Source organism: Patiria miniata, unplaced genomic scaffold (assembly GCF_015706575.1).
Source record: "Patiria miniata isolate m_02_andy unplaced genomic scaffold, ASM1570657v1 HiC_scaffold_2, whole genome shotgun sequence".
NCBI lineage: Eukaryota > Metazoa > Echinodermata > Asteroidea > Valvatida > Asterinidae > Patiria > Patiria miniata.
This window is the reverse complement of record NW_024037058.1, coordinates 18,690,732-18,712,532: the sequence shown is the minus strand read 5'-3', so window position 1 is coordinate 18,712,532 and position 21,801 is coordinate 18,690,732. Positions and strand designations below refer to the sequence as shown.

Below are 21,801 nucleotides of genomic sequence, written 5' to 3'. Positions count from 1 at the left end.
TAATCCCAGTCAAGGCAAGCGTGCAATTAATTCCTAGGAGGTAAATTGATAACCCTAGGCAATGATCGTGTCTTTCGGACATCCAAAACTAGTATTTTTTTTTACCCGGGTGCGGTGTTCACTTCTTTCTTATTAATTAATTATTTACCAATATGACGACGTGTGGGTTCCTTGGCGGGAAACTGGTCAGTCACATCGGGTCATTCATGATGTAGGTCGCACAACATGGCAACCTTCACAACAAAGTTAGCCTTGCCTCGAGGCGTGTTGTTGTATTGACACATCCGCACCGTATGGGGGCGCTATCGTAGACGAACCGGTCACGCACGATATTGTCGAACTTATTGACGATCATGCGCTCAGCTGCTTCTACGGCGTCTTGAATCAAGAATACAAGTAGGTTGGTTGTTGGGAGCTGACCTCTCAAGTTATTCCTTGTAGTTATACTACTATGGCTTTTAAGCTTTTTGCGTGTTACCAATCCAGCTGTCAGTTAAGACTGTGCTGGAGGCCTATACCTATTTTCTCGTCAGGTCATTTTTATGGCACAGATATGTGCTAGACTTATTTATGAGTTTACTTGAAAAGAACAACGGGAAGTTGTAGATTTGACACAAATCTGTAACAGACGAGCAGGGTGGGAATACTCCGTAAGAGCGACAGGCAGTTACCGAGAAGAAGAAATGCTCTTTGTGTTTTTCTTTTATAATACAGGTAATTTTCTCATTCGATCTGCATTCACATCTGTTTTTATTTGGCGTTTGCTTTCTCTTTTGTTTATTTTGGCAGTAAAGTACAGAATCGTTGCTGTTTTGTTCAGATTTGTTTATTTGTTCATCGGGATCAAGACATCAAAGTTACGACTCTTCCAGCAACCCGTTCTCGGCGGCTAAAAAAACACCACCCGAGGCAGATAGTAACACGAATAGGCTACAGTGTTCAGCCCCACAGCTTTCCAGCTGGACCGGTCGTTCACGCAGACCATTATCCGTATTCAATACTCGGAGTATTCGCGCAAAAGCTTGTTACCATAATATTCCGTAATGCCCGTCAGCGGTTTTGCCGACTTGAATATCACCGCAATCCGGACCTTTCGGCCGGCCGGTCGGAGTTTCGCAAATTGACCGCAGAGGCCTTGTTCGAGTTACGGTCGCTTCTCAAGTTTTTGTCGTCGTGTTTCACTTGGCGAGGCAAGTCATTGCACTAAAAAAACCTGAAGCCAAAATGTTTGTGCCAACTTAATGTTATAATTCCTCAACTTTTTCACGTTGGTACGGCCTACACGTACGAATACTGCATGCGTGGGGAATTAGTTAGAAGCGAAAAAATGGCTCAAAAGTTTCATTTGGTGTTCAAAACGTGATTATTTTCTAAAACATATTTTTTAAAAATATGAAACAATCATTTAATAAAGGAGTAGGTACGATGATGTCCCAACATTTTTAGTATCACTTAGGAGCATTAGATTTTGACTAAGTTTTGCTCTTGGGGTTCACTGTGATTTCAGGATCCGCTGTGATAGACTGGAGATCGGACTTGGGTTCAGATCATACACATAAAATGATATTTGATAGTGAGAGATACCCGAGTCTGTGCCCAGACTACCTACGGGGCAGCCATTTTGCTGACCGCCTTTATTCCCACAAATTGGTGTTTGTATTGCTATTAAGCCGATACACACTGCAGGGTAGGGTTTCCTACAATGGCACAAACCAAGGAGACTCAGCGATTGTCCAACATGGCTGACTCAATGCCAAGAGAAGAGAGGGGGAAAAGAAGGAAGGACTTAAGGCGTTATATGGCTTCAGTCGCAGTCCCGTACAATCGCTATGCAATCAAGGCGACCATTATTTAAGGGCGGTATTTTCTGCTTGCGCGAACGAGCTGATAGCGCGCCGTTAATACCTTGGTATAACGAATAGCGTCTTATAATTCGCTGATGAATCAAAAAGGGATAACTGTCCTAATTAACTGGATCGTCCCGGACAAAAACCAGGAGTTTTAAAGGTTTCCAATTTCCTGTAATTTCCCACCCGATGAATGATTGATATTTCCCCACATTGTCGTCCTGGAAACCACTGTTGCGTTGCAACCATCGCGATGGTTTGCGAATAGTTGCAATGTCTACATCACGCGTCGCTGGTACTTTGCTGTGTTTGGTATGGTACTTTGCTGTGTTTGGTATCGCACACTGCGGATTGTTTTTTTTTTCTTTTTCATACGTGTACTGAATTCAACTGGAACTAATTTTTTGTGTAAATAATGAAAGGAGATAGCCCGAGAGCTGTGGGATCTATCCAGCTAATCCGACCACAGTTAGGTGTCGTGTAATCTTGTACTTGCCTAGCTGGTTAATAACCTGTCTGTCATACAGCAGGGAACATTGCCAATATATATGACTTGAAGCTTTGCATGGCGGATGAGATAAAATAGAGGAAGTTTTCGGGTAACACCATGTGGAAAGAAATCTATTCTTGGAAGAAGTGTGGTTCTGAAAAGAACCGGTTGGTTGAGTGTATAACTCTGCCATTGCCAATGTGTAACGTACCAGTTTGACAAGTCAGTTCTGATGGCAGATATCGTTAGTAATACTTTGTTTACGCCTGTGTACGCCTAGAAACACGACTGTGAATCAAAACACGAGCAGGAACTGAACACAATCTAAATGTGGTTGATTTTTTGCGAAATGATAAAATACATAACGAGTAATTTGTTTAAAGATAACTTGTTTCAAACAAGAAGATTATTTTATCAACAGCTTAGCTGAAGATTTTGTGAGTTTTCCATTTGGCAGCACTTTGTCGGTAGGCCTACATTTGCTTTTGGCAAGCGCCACGTGTCAATTCTGTTCTGTGAAATACACCATCCATTATTCATATTTTCGGGATTTATTCAAAAGTTTTAGACTTTGGGATAGACATTTGGGATTTTGGTGTTTTTTTCTTTCCACTCTAGCTCCGGGCCGCAAATTGACTGGCCACTGCTGGCAGCAACCAACTCCGGAACATTCTCTTTATGCCTTGAACAAAACGAGAAGAAAAAAAATATTGTATCATGTATACAAATCTGGATACATAGGCAAAATTCGAGAAAGGTCGCACAGTACAAATGTGCTCTCCAGTCTCCACCTTATTTGAACAAAAGGCTCAAGTTACTACGTTGAATGAACTGCGCACGCAGCTCTGCGACCCCTTGACCAATCACAACCCGGGAGAGTGGTTGAGCGATCACTCGCGATCACAATACTGGCAGTTTTATGCTAGCGTGGAGTTTCGCACATAGTTCATCATGTGCTGTAATCCATCCGTACACATTGGTGTTAACTGCAAAGGAACCAGAGCGGTTGGTTCACGGCCTTCAAGCCCCCAGTCTGTCGCCGGGGGATTTTCATATTTTTCGGTCCGGCGCTGCAAACATTACACGCGCGGTCGAGCTCAAAAGCATTCCGCGGGAACCCCGAGTGATGACTTGCGTGTTAATCATATTACATCAGTCAGTGAATAAACATACACTTCACAGGTGATCATTTTTTTCCCCTCTCATTTGCCGCAGCGTTCGTGTAGCGATCTAGTTCCATGCAACATTTAAAAATATGTATTTTCCCCCGCTACCTTGCTAGATGTTGCTTTCCTGATTTTTGTCAGGGCTAATTCAAGCGAGCCACACACGGCCCTATCCCCGGCACCACCACCCAGCGCTGGGGCATTGTTCCCTCCCACAATAACTGCGGGGGTAATGTCGGTGTTGTTATTTTTCTCTTCTCCCTTTTCCTTTTTTTTCTCCCGTGATCTCACACCTCTAACTTGGTGACGTCACTGTTTTCCTTTTGTGCAGCCGGAGGTCCCGGTGTCGTTCGTGAGAGCAAGGGGTGATAAGGTATCAGCTAGCTGTCCAGGCAAGTCACATTATGGTCACACGTCCACAGATGTGAGAGGAACGCCAACTTCCACACTCCGCACCGTCAGAACCTAGACGCGAACTGCTTGGAATTATACACAGTGAGACTTTACCTCGGACTCATACTGCTCAATCTATACTGCACGACGTCACTCCACACTGAAATACGGACTGGATTGCATCAAGACATCTCACACGCGACTTCAGGTTTTTCTACTACTCGGCCAGAAATCTCACAGCACCGACAAAGAGAGGTTGGCTTATCACCGGGAGACTGGTCATGTCATCGGGTAGCCACTGCCGGGGCACCGGGCGGCTTGTAGCGGGCACGACACGGCTCAACACAATGAGGAATCTGTGGATGTTACTCGGCATTGTCGTGGCTGTCACATACGCTCAAGACGTTACTTGGTGGTAAGTTTCAGATTACCCATTCTTCTTTCTCATAATGTCCAAAGCAACTTGATATAATACCCTCTACTAAAAGAGCCATTTCCGAAAGGAAGTTCAGGGTAAACCGTACCTCAGCTTCTTGATGATAGATGTTCTTTATCTATGTGACTGGATTATTAGCTAGATAAGACAAAATGAAAGATACATGCATTTATTACGTACAATGTTTTGTCGCTTTGTAATTACAGTGAAACTGCTGGGGGATAAATGTTTCTTGTTACGTGCAGATGAATGATTCCAACGGGTTTTTTTCGGGATAAAACAGGTTTACTCGTGGTTGGCAGAAGTAATCACCTTCTTTTACGTCCTTTTTTTCATGCTATTAAAGAAATAATACTAGACAGAGAAGTTATCAGACACACAGACGCAACGGAACCCCATTGCGCCACTTCAATGTGCACCGTGGATCGAAGTTTTTGAAGTGAAGCGACAGAAATTCAACACAGACCTGACACCTTTACATGTGTGTATTGAGTGCCAATGGTCCAACAAAGAACTAAGGAAAGAGTGACTGAAGAATGTCAATTGCTTATTGATTGGCCGATAGATCAGCTTGATGCTGAACAAGTACTTCTTCTCCGACATTTTCCTTTTAGAAACATCCCACAAACCGTACTTTTTAATATGGGGAGTTGAAAAGGCATAAGTTTGAAGATGAGAACCCTAAAGTCAAAAAGAAAAGAAAAAGAAAGTCTCGACACATGCTCATAATAATCTGAAAGCTCTCTTGTCCAGTTCGCCCAAGCGTGTAAAACAGGGCCTCGCAGACACACGGACGTATTGACCGGGACGATGTCGCTACTTTTCACCGAGAGTGTTGAGCCATCTCTCCCGGGGAGAAGACCTGACTATGACACGGGTATCAGGTTAATGGGATCAAGCACCATTGTGCACCCAATAATTACGGGGATCGCTCGGCCGGCCTTGAGACTATTTTTACGGTCTGCGGCACCCCGCTGTATCAAGACAGGCACGAGATCTCGGCTGGACTTTTGGCTGGGTCTTATCTCGTGAGCACAATAAGGTTGAATACCAACATCAAAAGCGTGGCAGAGCCTGCAAGAGAGCAGAAAAGCTGATTGTGAATGTTCAATTTTCTTGAATTAACAACCAAAAACCTTACTCCGCATCAAAAGAAGATCGACTTGGCTGCTTATCTTTATTTAATCTGCGGGCCACGAACCTTTTTGGAATGAAACTATGAACGACCTAGGGTACCGTTTTAGGGAAAAGTCAGTTCAGAAATCAGAATTTGTTGAGCCGGACATGATTTTGAAAGTTTTCGAGAACATAGGGAGTTTTTTCCTACTAACAAATAAACTGTAGTTCTTGCAAAAAAAATGGTTCCAAAAAGATGGCAATTAAAAAACTGTCAAGAATTACCTTTTCACAGATTCCATTAAGAGATGTTTTTGTAGACATTCCAGGCGCACGTGTGCATTGTTCTACTCCGCCTAATCTCCTGCAATCGTTGTTGTTTGTTATGCTTTCTCCGACGTTTATAATTCAAGGCAAAAATTCACGCGGTCAATCAAGGCTGAATTCCGTGGGCTAATTCCACTCCAAACAACCCCGTCGTATCATGTTCGTGGACAACAAATTGCATCAGCATTGGGGGTGCTAGACACATGCTTGACAAGCAATTTACTTTTCTTACCACTACTTTTATTATTGATATCTTTGTCAAGCGCTACGCCCAAAAGGTATTCGTATATCATGCTCTCTTAATTTTCAAGGAGTGAAAATTCAGTCAATTAAAGTTTACTCCACCCAAATACATATTGGCACAAGACGATTAAGAGTGAAATTAATTCAATCAAAAAGACCAGGCTGTCACTCGAGTTCCGAACGAAATGATGGGTTTTTTTTCAAAGTACTTCAATCCAAAATTGGAGTGGTTTTCATTCTAAATCCCTATAGTCCCTAGTTTTAGTCTTTAAAAATAAGGGGTAGTTTTCATGGCACTATCAAACTATCCACAGTTAGTTGGGACGCCTTATGTATTTGAACTAAGATGTTTTGACATACGTTAAAACTTGCCCAACTCGATCATCGGAGTAATTCATTGGAAAATTTCCCAGAATTCAAAAATGAAAGGAAACCAGGATTAAGCTCGATAGACCTGTCAAGAAGAGGGCGGTTTTCATTCTGAACACTAAAGAAACTAATATCTTTTCCGGGAAAATATCTAATTCACCAATTGTGTTCTTCGACAATGAAACAGGTATAAGAAATGGTATTATACTAGGTAATATTATGTTTACACCTCGTGGATAAGAGGCATTTGACTTCAGATGAGGTATTTTGGTGTTGTCTTGACAAGTTGATGTTATTATTTGCCCAATAAAATTGAAGTGAGTATTTGACTGCGGAACGCAAAACATGCACATTGCTTGAAATAAGTGACAGGCCAGGATTGTACAATGCGGATTTGGGTTTGTTCCTCAGCGCGGAGGATTTTGAGAAATGTGGAACCCCTCCGGGCTCCGAGGCAGAGCAAACACGAACCGGGGCTGGGTACATCTCCTCACCGGGGTTCCGAGCACACTCTCCCCCCTCGTCAACACTTCAACTCGCTCCGCCACAAAGCGACAGACAATGCGGGGCTAATAAGGGGGAGGGCAATTGCCACTTTAACGTGTCCACAAGTGTTTGTAAGATCACCGTGTGAGTTATGGTAATCCCAAGTGCTTGGGAGGGGATGATCGTTAGGGTAACATCTCCTTTGTTTTTCTCTACCTACATCATCGACGGTAACTTCTTGTCTTGATGCTGTCATTCTGTTCAGTGGTTCATCCTTCGGGGTTAAACACGTCTTAAATGAATGGAGTACTTCTTGCCAGCATAGATCTGACTGACAATAGAAGTGAACGTATGTGTGCGGTAGCTGCGAACACTCGTACCGAATTGGCCTTCTTCCATTCATGTTTGAAGAATAACAATATGCCTTTGAAAAGTACCAATGTCGAGAGGTCGAAACGAATTTCCTAGTCTTGTAGTAGGCCTATACCACAACGATCTTTTTTGCATCAGCCACGTGCAACGCCAAATCGACGACATTTTGCATGCGTGTTGCGGAACTTACGCCGATATGTTCACATTATGTTTCCTTGGGAAGTTTTCATAAAATGATGTTTGCGGTGCATTGAGCCCAAAGCACGGCGCGGATTGATTTGTGGGGATGCTGCCCTGTACCAAACGGCCTGGTCCCCGTGGATAGTTGATAAGATAGATAGTCCGGATCGGCTGACATGGCAGTCCATAACAGCAAGGGCAATACAATAAACTCGCATTACATTTTTACAACCACAAATCAAAATTTATTATCGAATGCATTCGTTTACGATTACCCAATATGCCGAAGTCTTCACGTTTGCAATCGAAGGCTAAAAATAAAAATGAATCTTACATTTGCAAAACTCCAGTTTTTGTGACACAATTATCGTCTCCGAATGAGGATGTTTACTACATAATGTGCATTTAAAATTGGTAGAACCAATACCAATAGAGCCGTGGTAGAATGTTTTTAGAAATGTAATGAATGAACGGCTTCAGTCGTAGTCCTTCGTGAAAGACAGTACCTACAACTAGCCCCAACGCAAGTTCCGGGCATTGGGGGACCACATTACCAGCTAGGGGGAACACCACAAGAAAAAAACACAAATACATATAATGTTGAGGGGGGAGGGCCCCTCGCCCCTCCCCCACCCTCTCCTCTTAGCGACGGGCCTGCCTACAAGAACCTTGACATTATTCAAACAATTTGTGTGCATCCAAAGAATTCCAAATACCACTAGGATCAAGAATATGTAAATTCTGTCTGTCGGTTGTCGACAAACTGTTTAAAAACAATCTCTTCGTGCATGGAGGAACGAAACTTATCTTTTGTTAAAGTCATTGACTTCTATGTTGCAATAATTTGTGTAGGGTCTAGGTCTGAGGGGTAAAAGAGGGAAGATTTCTTAGCAAGGGCTAAATGCTGGCTCAGCAATGTGGGAGTGTTGTGCGACGAAACGAGAAAACAATGTTTTGTTCAGATTTTAGTCTGATTGATGACATCAAAACAGGAGGTACAAAGTCGGAAGTCTGACCATCCTAAACTTATATTCTCTAGTAATCAAGGGAAATATTTACAACGTAACTTTTGGATTTTCTTCCTAAAGTTTCTCCTGTTAATATTCGGCAATTGACCGGGATCGTCAGTGAAAGTCTTACTACTTATTTGCGTCCCTTGGTAGAAGATGAAGAAGGAAATTACAGTTTTAGTAGTGGGAGGAAAACCTCGGGAAGACATTCCAGGGAAAACCCGCAGAACCAGGGACTGGACACCAAATCCACGCGTAGGCCCAGGCGGGATTCGCATCCGGGTCGCAGCAGTGGAAGGCACATGATCATAGTATACCTGTACGCAATCTGATCCCCTATCCAATTTCAGTTTTATTAATTTCACTACCCTTTTCTTTCGACCCAAAACCAGGAACTTAGGCGTGGACTCACGGATACTCCACCAGTTCGACACCATAGGCAGCCCTGAGTTGTACATTCTGGGCACCCAACCCCTATGCGCCGAGCTACCTGGTCTCTCCTCGGGCCAACAGAAGCTATGCCAACTCTTCCAGGATCACATGGGCCCGATTGGGGAGGGGGCCCGTATGGGAATCGAAGAGTGCCGATACCAGTTCAGTAACCGAAGGTGGAACTGCAGTACGGCTGAGACGGGGTCTGTCTTCGGTCGGGTCACGGCAATCGGTAAGTTGGGAGGCTTATACATGGACGGGTCGAATTTTGAAAAAGAGGCTAATGTAATACTCCAGGTACTTGGTACCCGGATAGTAACGGCGCGAAGAGTCCTTGTTTTACAAGATGCAGCCTTGCTTTTGTTCCGATCTTGCGATCACTGTTGTAGTCGATTCAATCATAAGTCATCGCAGATCATCACAAGTTATCACAGGTCCATCACAAGTCGTCACAAGTCCACAACAAGCATTCCTGTCTCAAGTCAAGTCACAAGCTATTTTAATGATTTGTGACAATGTGACAAAGGCATTCAGCTTTGTCACTGTCCATCCCCTGTTGTAATCGGACTTGTAAAAAGGACTTGTGATTTGCTTGCGACCGGTCTTGTGATGGACTCGGCAACAGCATTCAGGATTTGATCATTGGTAGGCTTCAGGCCAAACCTGACCTAACCTCCTAAACCCCAACATTACTCTCGAGTTACAAACTTGGCAGTGAACAGATGGTTTGCGGTTTCTCATGTGAAATGATCTCGTGTGTACTTATAATGTGCGGTTCGGAGAAGCAATGGCGCGCCTACAGAACTTTACCTTGGCACCCCTACTTTGTTCCTCTCACCCTTGAAAGAGGTTCTTGACATCTCAAATTCCCCTGGACTGAAGGTCCATAAACTTTCAGGGTTCGCTTCCAAACCAAGGTAGATGGGCTCAAGTCGTTCAAAAGCATGGTGGGCTGACGTCTTCTGAATGAGTGTTCATCACCTTCAGGAAGAGATCGTGTTAGGCATTAATAAGATCCCGCAACCCGTAAAGTAACACCCACTTTGTACACATTCCGGGGTTTACAAAGTGTGAGATGTCACCCAAGTTTTGAGAAGATTTAGAGGGGTGGGAGGCGTCTCCCATATGGGATTCTCACCTTCTTTGGGGGAGCCTTAACCCTTGAAGGAAACCCCTGGATAGTCTGGCTTCCGAGTTGAGTTGATTCAAATTTAGGATAAGGGAATGCCATCGGATTTTTCTGTTCCAAATATTTCTCTATTCAAACAGACTCAAGCAGTGAACTTAAGCATTTACGGGACACAGGTAGAAGTATTCCTTTCTGTCTCCGGGAATATTCATGAACCTGAAAATGTTCACGGCAGTGTAACGAGATCGACGCGTGCCCATTGTGTTGCAACTAATTCGTGAAACATCATACGTGCGAGCAGCCTCGGGTTTCAGCGCCCATGAATTGCTGTGTACAGTCCAGACCCCCAATGCACTTGTCAGCAGCAACAAAGAGAAGAACACCGATATTCGGTTTCCAAAAAAAATGTATACTGCAAGTGTCTGCATTATGTGGTTCATTTGACTTCAGAAATGAAGAAAAATGTCCTGTTTGGGACCATATGGTTGTGGGTAAGCCATGTTGGTGTTCTGCTCAATGGTTAAATATGATTGTTATTAATCAAGGACGAAGTATTTTTTTTCCTAATACCAGCTTGGAGTATTTTGTATGAAATATACTCACCTAGCGTACGTGCTCATGATTTGATGCCACTACACTATAAAACGTCGAAGAAAGAGGCCGGCTTGTCAAAAGTTATCAGGTTTGCCAAAGTTATTAGGACTTTTTAACTTAAATCGATTGAGATCAGAATGTACTTTTTTCATCGATAACAGAAGGGTTTCACTTGCAAGAGAAATTGTTTTCACAAAGTTTCCAGTAATCTGTCGGATTTATTATAGCTCTCAATACGGACGGCTGTGGACTGGAAATGCATTTCGGAAACGAAGTTGAAAAGCCGTTTCACAATACTTCGCTGGTTTCATCACACCTTTGGGCATCCGCCATTTTGTTTTGTCTCATTGTCCTGGCCAATCCGGACCAATCCGCAGTTATTGTACCGTGGCACCGTGGGCGGTGCCCCCGTGCTTATTTCACGGTGGCTAAACTTTCCAATGAGACACCATTGTGTTTTCATGGCGAGTAATTCGTCTGTTATTGTGTCCCATTCATCTGGCTACATGGAAATTATGTCATGATAAAGCACAGCGTGTCTTGGGCAAGTCGTTCGCCCTAGGAGCGATTCGTTCAGCCGCCGTACATCGCCCACTACGTGCCGGGTTTCACACTTTCCCACGTGAGAGAAATCCTAGACGGAATCGGATTTTGGGGTGTACAGTCGGCCCTCCAACCATGGCGTCATACTGGGCCCAAAAGCGACCTCACCTGGGCCTAAACTGACTTCAAATTACATTCCTTTAAGCTAAATATAAAAAAAATCAAAAGCACGTCCTTCACTGTTGATTTTTATTTGTCGATGCGTAGCCTCCATTCGAGACTGGTTATTGGGCGACTGTCGGAGAGCTACTCTCTTCATAACTTTACCTTCACGGTTACAGCTTCTTCTTTTTTAGCCCAAGGGTGAAACGCATTTGCTAAGGGAGGGTTTAAGAACGACTCGCCTCGAGTCTAGCAGTGGTTATCAGGTTTCACAGTCTGTGTATCGATACAATTTGGAGATTGAGTGGGTTTTTTTTTCATTTACGAATTTTCAAAGGAAAAAGGTGCAGTAATTTTGCAGAAATTTTGCCATGATATAAGTTATTGATACAACCAAAATTAAGGCTAGGCATACTTAAGTCACTATCAAAATAAGCAAACATTGTTACGAAATTTATATGCCTTTCAAAGGCGATAGTCTAAACACGTTGAGCTGAGTCTCCTTAAATTCTGTGCCATATAGTTTGATCCTAAGCAGTTTTGACAGGCCAGCCGGTGCTGGCTGGTCACTTTTAAATCTTTGCTATTCACAACACAAAGGGTTCTCCGGCATTATTTGCGCTGCATTATATACAGTGTTCCCGCATAAACCCCAAACGTTACACCCGAAGTAAACGGGGCTACATTCAGCGAGAATTGATCCCCAGTGGACCTGGCGACAAGTTGAAAGGTTGGGGCATGGTTGGGGCAAGGTGGAACGAAAAAGAATCTCATCAGCCAGTTTGCAAATTCTACGCCAATTTTTTATTGTATCAATGGTTGCAGAGCCAGCGTAGAGATCCGTTGGTTTGTTTGGCGCAAATCCCCGTAGGGACTTAAGCGGTTCACTCGATGTCGTTGGCCCGCTCCGTACAGATATAGCGAGGGTATGTAACCAGAAATACCCCGTTGGATATCGGGGTTGCCCAGGGCCCCTTAGGCCCAGCACATCACTCAACTAGGACCCATAAGACATCGATGATTACACTATAACTTGCCATTACAAACACCTTGGCATCCTTGAAACTCGCGCATGCTAGCTGTGGTGAATAATGTCCCCAATGTGCCAAACAGAAATCCATCATTTGAATAATCACTGGCTGCTCAAATGTCAAAACAGACGTTTGAATCACGCTCATACATTCTCATCAGTTATCCGATTCATCGATACGGATGTTTTTTTACCCGGATATTTTTTTTACCCGGAACCCAGTATTTGGTCCAATAACTCAATCAAATCGAACAACCGACATGTCATCATCGATATCATCATTTATCGATCTGTTGATTAACAGAGCATCGATCAATCAATGCTGGTCAAACTCAAAAGCAACTAAGAATGAGATGAACGATAAAAGATTCTGTTAGTAAATTTTTTTTATCAAAAATTGATCGCAAACCAATAATTTAACTGAAGAGATATATCAATGCGTATATACCAATCAGTTTATAAGTCGATCTTATTTATTGATCAGCCAAATAAATTATTAGTCATTACAAGAGTTACTACATATAAATACTTCTATAAATCAGGACCCATGATATATTATGCAACTTGTGCACACTTTTTTTTCGTCAGTAAAGAGAAAATTGTTGGCGAGAAATGAAAGGAGTAGATATGTCAAACCATCAGTTCCAAACTGAAACTTCGTCTTTGAGAAGCTACTAGACCGGAAACGTGCCACATTGGCAGACAGAGACATCATAGCTAGCCCCGGTCAATCCGTCTTCGCACGACACAATGAACGCTTCCTCCGGTTAGTCACTGTCTCTTCTCCCTCGACAACATTTCTGAGAGCGTCCTAGGAGAAAATGCTCCCCTACTATAAACAGAAACCGTCCCAGAAGAACTAGTCACGAGCTAGTCACGTGCAAGTCACATGCATGCATCCTATATCATGACAATTTAGTTGGTATAACCTTGTCTTGGTAAGCAAAACGTTGCTTAGAAAAATTGTGTGCTTATAGCAGTTATGAAATTTACGCGTGGTCATATATAGGTCGCTTTTATATGTTCAGACCCTTGCACTATTTATATGCTTTCATAATTGTGTAAATTCATAGAGATACTAGGAATTTGAAGCGAAGGAATTATTTATTCAGCAAAAACAACTTAACGATCAAAATGTCAGGAAATATGCATTTGACCGTTATTCCCCACATGAATTCTTTGCAGGGGCGGATCTAGCTTTCAGGAATTGGGGTGATAGGAAGGGGGTGATATGCTATAGGGGGCAGGGAATGCCCTCTGGAAAATTTGGAAATCTACGATGCTTTCTCCTGCATTGAATTAGAGAATAAACGTAGGAACTTGAGCATTCCATTCATTATTATTTTGCACCATTTTACTAGTATAAATAACATTGTCAGCGGCTGAACGGGGGTTGCAAAAACTCCCCTCCCCCATCCGCCACTGCTTTGTTTATCACTACTTTTATGCTTACCAGTCCAATGGAATTTGACCAAGTCGATATGGGGAAATCTTGCCTTCTCGGGGAATGCTATATAAATATATATTTTTTCTCGATGTATTCTGCCATTGCCATTCGGTTCATACACGATCATTTACGCTTTATACAATGAGTCATGCTCCATGCATTGATACGGCAATTTGCATTTATAAGCAGGTTTCGTTTTTAACCTTTTTGCCGAAATTCCCGTCGGAAAGGAGGGATATTATTTCTCTTGACTAAAGTTTCTTTGTTTTTCACAACTTTTTTTTCCAAGTCAATCGAGATCCGATTATGTGCGTACGTTTTTATGAGTCACACTTCTTGCAATACGATTCTGAATTTTAAAGTATTTTTTTGTTATAAGAAAGCCCCTGTGGTATGATGGGATTATAATAATGAATTATTTTGTATTCAAATGAATTCTGCAACTTTGATTTGCCATTCAAAATGAGCCGTGGTTTTTGAGGTTAGATGAGTCATGCAATTTACTTTGAACTTTCGGCTTACGGACCTAGATTTTTAAAGAGGATTTTCGCAGTTTTTATTGAGCAATTCACAATTGTGGAATTACGTGGACTGCAATGGCCTTGAATCCCGCGCGGTTTTGTATGGACTAAACTCTCTGCTGAAGTCTAAATCGTTTTTGCGCCAGCTGGAAATGAGAAAAAAATACCTATTGAATTATAACTTTTAATTGACCATAATTAACCACAAAACAGAAAGTTTGGATAGTGAAATAATATATTTCACATCCAAAACAAGTGATGCAACAGGTGGTTGCTTAGCTACGACCAAGCTAAATCTTACCAAACTTTGCAGAAGCATTTAACACTTGATTCAAGATTTTAGGGGGGGGGGACTTTTGCGCTCAAAATACCTTCAAGTCATTGTGCATAATCTTATGAACACTGGTGTCAAGGAAATCATTCATGGACATTCTCTGTGGCCACTAGACCCTTGGGCAAAATCTGGTGGTAGTTCAGGTGGTTTTATTTTGCTGAATTTGGATTGCAAAGAACATAATGAGAGACTATTGGGCTGATGGTGCCTCTAGTCAAGATTATGTTCATAATTGCTTTTGTGGATTTATATTGAAAGGAAGTGGTAAAAACATATATAAGTACGAAATCTGTCCACGCTGTTTAAGATCTCATCCCTGTGTTTGAAAGGAAAGAGAGTCCAACGGAACGATTTTGATTCAAAACACATATGTCCATACGGTCGTGAATTTCTATACGCCCGAGGACAATGCTTTGTTCAAGCCATCTCCTGCAAGTTATTCGATGTGTCGATTGTCTCCATGTTTTATCTCTGTGTTTGAAAGGAAAGAGAGTCCAACGGAACGATTTTGATTCAAAACACATATGCCCATACAGTCGTTAATTTCTATATGCCCGCGGACAATGCTTTGTTCAAGTCATCTCCTGCAAGTTATGCGATGTGTCGATTGTCTCCAAGTTTTATCTCTGATGAATGAGATCCCATCCCTGTGTTTGAAAGGAAAGAGAGTCCAACGGAACGATTTTGATTCAAAATACATATGCCCATACAGTCGTGAATTTCTATACGCCCAAGGACAATGCTTAGTTCAAGTCATCTCCTACAAGTTATGCGATGTTTCGATTGTCTCCATGCTTTAGCTCTGATGAATGAAGAAAATTAGAATGAGGGGGTTGCAAACGATTAAGGCCTAGGACTAGGAGACAGTTGGCTAAATTGAGAGCACACTCGAGCAGTGACGAGAGAAATCTTGACGATCTGTCACGGAATCCGGAACACTTCTTTTTGTTCAAGTTGTCAGTGATTCATCCCTATCAACGAGACAGTAAAATAGAGAGAGGTGGATCATCATGCACTCCCATTATAGGATCTCACTGCTTGCCATCGTCAACGTGTGTCATCCCTTGTCTGCGAAGCACAGGTGTCGGAAACCATCATCCAAGTCGTGTGGTTCCAATCCGCGGCCTATTATCTCTGGTTTCCCCGAGCACGTTCGGCACTTGGCCGGTCCACGTGTTTGTCTTTCATCGGGAACATTGTTCTCATCTTTAAACCGTTTCAAGATGGTCGTAGTTCCCTGAAATGTTTTCACTGAGGGGGCCGATATTGGAAGCTTCCGGACACAGTCTCATAATTTATCCCCCATAGCATCTGAGAGTTTGGTATCTCGAATGAGTGATGCAACTTCGTATGGGCGCGGCCCGTTTCCTTATATAAGTGACTGGATGTATGAGTGTTCGTTTTTGTCTTTTTACCAAATACTATGATTGTGAGAATATACAGGTGTATCTGCGTCATGACGAATGTCGTGGCGCCACTTACGTATTTATATTCTTGTAATGCCAATTACAAGAACAGTAAGTTTTACATTTTCTTGTACCAATAAAGAAAGCCTCGTTAATTTATTTACTGCATGCAGTTGGCTTCAGGGTTTTGGTTTCGTCCCCATGTACGTGTTCACAGACTTAAGCCAGCATTAAATTTATATAAGAAGCAAAGGTTCTTTAGTCTCTAGCTGCACCTTAAACTTTATTAGTTCAATAATTGGTCTCAATCCTAAAGCCTGCAAAACTCCCTTCATCAGTATCTTCAAAAGAAAACAAATAAGAAAGTTCCTTTTTGAACATTTTTGAACGCACACACGATACCTACCGGGTGGAGATAGGGACCAGAGCACGGGGCGAGGTCGCGGCGTGTTTTCCCCCACGGGGTCTGGCCCGTCGCCCCGGCCAGCTGAGGTGCAAATTACTTCCGATAAATTATTCTGGTGCCGTTGTAAATAAAATGCACATCGGGCTTCAACAAAATTATGACAACTCTGGCGCCAAAGAAAGGAAGAAAAAAGCTCCATCATATAAAGTAAAAAGAGAAAAACAAGATAAATAGGATATTAGGTATATAAAAATTATGATTTGTTGAAGTAAAAAAAAAAAAAAAAAAGAGGAAAATTACCGAGGAAATATTTGCCGGTGGTACTTAAGTTGGCAGTAATTCGATGGGGCACTGTTGCCAACAGTTGTTTAATCGTATCAGATATTAAAGCGTGGGAGAAAAATTAAGCAGATTAAGGGGAAGCAAATTATATCGAATTTTGAAAGGGTATCGTTAAGTATCGTTGTCGGCTATTTGGGATTATTTTTTGTGCTGTAATTTTCCCAGTGAGAGCACGCCTATAGGTGTTTTTGTTAACAGTTTTGATATATTTTTCCCTTTTCCTTCTGATTTTTAAGAACAACAATCGCAGCCAACTTGTATTTAGTCGAATTGTTTAAACGTAAACCGTTATAGCCACATATATTCAAATGTTATCGAACTGAACAGAAAACGAAAAGAAAAGTTGACGAATCACTATTTTTTGGAAATGAAACCACTGAATATTTTATTCAAAATTACCAACATGGCTGCCAAATTAAATTTTTAATTAAATAACTTCAGGCGTCTTTCAACTTGAGCTGTACAGCCTAAAAAGACATAAGACTGTAATTGCTCTGCCTTTTTTGGATGTCCATGAAAACAACACAGAAAGAGGGCCTAAGTTTACACATTTTTAGGAGCCATGCCAAATCATACTAGGTCTAGTTCCTGGATACAAGAAGATACCTTCCACGGTTATCTCTGATGTTTGTAGGTTACGGTGTTAATGTTTTGTTGACCCGGCTATTAACGTTATCTCGCTAATCCTTTGTTCATAAATCAATCCTTTTATCTTGCTTGCTGTTATTTCCAAGCCTATTGCTGACCTTTCGTCACAACACAGGAGGCCACAATCAGGCGTGGTTCTACGGGGGGCTGGGGGGGGGGCTTTAGCCCCCCCCCCAAAAAAAAAAAATTGTCTAGCCCCCCCCCCAAAAAAAAAAATTCCGTAAAAAAAAATAGCATTAGCAAAAGAAGGATTGTGATGTACATGCGAACGGTCTCCCCCTAAAGAAATAGTCGTGACAAGGGTGCATTATTTTGTAGTTAATATAGTGTGAATGATTTTAGGATTTTATTGGCGCTCCCCATTGAAAATATGGCATGTTAAAAAAAAACCAATGATATACCTTATGCATTGCGGATGTCTCCGATGGTATTCTTTCCTATTTTAAATTTATAACAACTTATGCACATAAGGTGTGCTCTTGCCTGATCTTTTAGCGAAACAAACCATTACCCTCCAGACTTTAAAAAATGTATCTTGTCAGTTTCCCTTTGTGGTTCATATTTTGATCTCTAACAATTTATGTTAAGAACAAAGTAATGGTTAAATAGGATCAGGTACGTGCAGAGAGTGGTCCGTGTAGGCAATTTTGGCTCGAATTGGTAACATGCACCTTAATAGCCTCAAGGCATACCACCTTACCAAGGAAAAATGAACCCATTTTGCTATCGTGATTGCGTGCTGTGAACTCCGACATTCCCCGCTGAGCGGATTCTGCATTTGTGTCTCGATTTTCATAAATTCATTTCATTTTAAGAGTCTGGTATTTTGGCGGGTTTTTTTTTTCGAAGGTGACTTGTATGCTAGAGGCCCATATTCCATCCACGACTATAATCTACTGCACGTGTTGAGACTAGCTAATAAATCCGCCTGAATAGTTTTTGCGAAAGCAAAAATCAAGAATTGATCGGGTTCGCTTGTGGATTTTTCTCACAAACTCTCGGATTTCAACAATACTTTATACGGTTAGTCCATGAGGCAAAATCAATGTTTTACATCTCCCGATGTAACGTTCCACCGAACCAACAAGCTGACCCCGGCAAGCTCGGTGGTCGAGTGGTAAGACGTCTGCACTAGTTAACAGCAGGTCATGGGTTCGAGTCCCACCTAAGTAAGCCTGTGACTTTTTCTCTCAAGCCCCCGGACAACACTGAGTATACAATGTTTGAAATACTTCGGTGAAACCCGAAGTTGAAGACCATGACATATTGAATATGCACAAGGTGGAGGAAGTGGGCATTTGGAATTTCAAAGAACCATCGTCTGAATTGAGTCGGGCTGTATATTTACTGTGGACCATGTAGCAGCTGTATAGCTAACGATTTTCACATTTTTAAGCCAACACAAATGATCTTGAATTCAATGCCCCTGCATGTGGTGACCCATGTATCTGACATGACAAATTGAAAGATTCGATAAAACTGGAAAATTAGATTCTGGAACGATATAGCTCGAACACACGTTATTTGATAGTCTAGGGTCCCTGTTACACATTCAGATACATCATAATTTCGTCTTACACCAAAATGGTTCAAGAAGAAAGTAAGCAAATGGTTCATGCTGATCGTATCGTTTTGCTGTTAGGAGACTGTGTCTGTATAATGTATCGAAAAGTTTATGTACATGTACATGTACACAGCGATGTTGCGTGTGTGCACTGTCCTATGTGGCATGTACACACAATGGTGCCGTGCCCGCTTTCCCATACGCGCAACCTCTTTACCTGAGAGCGACAAGCAAACAATGCATGCTGTGAAAAACGATTACGGGGCTATTATCCGCAATCCCCGAACAAAAGAAAGAAACCTGGTGCATAATTAATGCCGCTATATATCCCTTACCAGGATAATCCTATTAATCCTCACCCACCTCTTTATGTTGTTGACTGAGGAGATTAAGGAGTACAATCGGTGTGGATTTAGGAAATTAAAGAGTTAATCTGTATTTGGTGGCCGTGCTATGTTGGTTACATTGTGCGGTGTGGTCATCGCTTGTTCATTTTGATGTAACGATGTAGTTTGATTATTTGCCTGTTCGTGTTGTGTTCGTTTTGGTGTGGTTAGTGTACGTTCAAAAAATACCGCATTAAATTCGACTTTATTTACCTCACTACAACCAGCAATCACAAGCTGGTTTTATACATAAGGAGGGTTTGCCTTTATATGAACCACATCCTGACTGTTTTTAACTATTGCCCTTTATTGTTTCGATGTAAGTAAGACATGCGCAATACGATTAAGAAGTACATTTTGGAGAGACCAAGCTTTAAATAACATTGAAATCTCTGAAGTTTCTTGCGTATGGCGAGGAATTGTCGTAACTAGATTAAACCAATTGGGTTGTGGCCTTCTTTCTGTTGTCATACCCGAAACTGTCTTCAAGCTGCATGATTTAAGTACCCATGCAATGTAATTTTTTTAGTGCAATCTTTGAAAATGCACATTTGTGCCCCATTTAATCGTATTTTCAACGATCGTTTTGCCATTTCAAGGGTATTTTGGTGCCTTTTTTGGTTTTTATGCCAATGCGAATTTACATATATGTATGAGCTATTTCAGCATCAAAAATTGCCAGAATATTGGATGTTTTGCTGTCGTCAATTTTCTTTTCTTTGGCGATTCGTTGTTGTGTCAGCAGCCTATAGCCTACCATGATGGCAGTAAGCCAATGAGCAAACTCTTCCTACAAATATTTTCAATGGGCAAATTTTTGGGTTCACAATTTGTACAGAAAACCTAAACTAAACAGTGTCTTCCTGAAATGACATCACAGCAACAGCGCCCTCAGTTGTCCGGAAAAGCGTGGACAATTTTTTAAAGAAGTGCACTTTTCAATAACATTAACCAAAAAGGGATGCCAAGTAGTTTTCATACATTTCAGATGAGTAGAAAGATGTCAAAATGTGTTACTAAGAAAAATTCATCTCACGCCTCTTTAATTTCCCACAATATTTTTCTCTGAGAAAAAAAAATCACACCGCAGAAACATTTTACCTGATTGTACTAACTTTGACCGTAATCCTGATCCTTAATCAACTCGGACTTGAATGAAAGACACTGTCTTGTGCTGTATCGTACATGATTGTATTTGATGTGGTACCTCACTCCAGCAATCATATAACGCTGCACGTGACTTCTTGTATGGAAAAGTTGGGTAGCACTTTAATGACTAACGAAAATAATGCATAAGCTCCCGTAGCAACGAGCACTTCTGAATTAGATGCAATTTTCAAGATCTTCATCAGGGAATTTTTATATATAGTCTGGCGGGATCTAAAGTTTACGAAAAGTGGTGATGAGGTAGTGCATTTATGTAACAGCTTGTATTGCACAAGAAAACATGACTTTCGGATAATCATATTCCTGTTCAAAAAAAGTTACAATTTTTATTCATCAATAGACAACGAAGCTACCAAGAAACCTGAAACAGAGTTATCGTATTTATGTCTATACCGTTCCTCTCCATAACGCCCGCTGTAATCGAACCTGATGTATGTTACTGATTTGAAACACGAGTTGAGTAAACTTGAGTTTATAGTTGAAGAAAATAAGATGAAGATATCATATTGAAGTAGGTTACAGTTAATTTGGACTTTTGACAGTCATATCCCGCCGTTTGAAAAAAAAAACAAATCTGGTTTTGGAGATTCGGGAGGTTCGGTAAATTGGATCCACATGTTAGAATGGATGTGGCGGGACTGCGTGATGGATTGGGGCAGCATCGGCCAACTGAATTCCAGCTGTATTGTGACACGAAGCATATTTTGATGGACAGTACGGTGTCATTGTTCCGGCGCGAATGTTGACGCGGGATATGACTGAGTGCATGCCGTTCTCTTCGGCCGTCAACTTCGTCTGACAAGAGCAATTAGCGTCGAGTCGGACCTGTCACGGTGCACGTCTGGATCGAGTCCCGTCGCGGAAGAAAATTTGAAGTTTGCCAAGACATTTTTTCGCCGTGACTGATGGATTACGACTAGATTTAGAAAAGTTTGAAACAAACACATTTCATCCACTTGCGTGCCATAGGCCTATGCTGCGTCCTACAGTGCCATTGTAGTATATCTGGCAATATCACTGTTTTAACGTCAACGTATGGCGTGCAAATTTAACATTTAACCCTGATATACATACATCTCTTAGAGACATGTATAATGTATATGAGGGTTAAATGTTTAATAGAAATACATGTATATCTCGATTTCAAGATTAAAATGTTAACCTTGCAGTTTGCACGCCATGACAATGTATTATTAATGAAGGCCTCTCCATGTTTGTTTCTAATGTTATGAACTGGGCCAAAGTAACTGCCAAG

The 21,801-nt window shown here is 41.7% G+C and overlaps 1 protein-coding gene across 2 annotated transcripts in view; it reads left to right on the top strand.

Annotated features, from left to right (window-relative positions):
- Positions 1–3,277: 3,277 nt before the first annotated feature.
- The window catches only part of LOC119726771 (protein Wnt-5b-like), a 33,670-nt gene continuing 15,146 nt past the window's right edge, over positions 3,278–21,801 (top strand). Inside the window, exons 1-3 of one of the 2 annotated variants that reach the window (XM_038198614.1) lie at positions 3,278–3,519; positions 3,835–4,311; positions 8,828–9,099. In XM_038198614.1, coding sequence (XP_038054542.1) covers positions 4,178–4,311; positions 8,828–9,099 — 406 coding nt within the window. In that variant the 5' untranslated portion in view covers positions 3,278–3,519; positions 3,835–4,177. Of the gene's footprint in view, positions 3,520–3,556; positions 3,733–3,834; positions 4,312–8,827; positions 9,100–21,801 lie in introns of those variants that run through there. The other variant, XM_038198615.1, reaches the window with a different exon arrangement.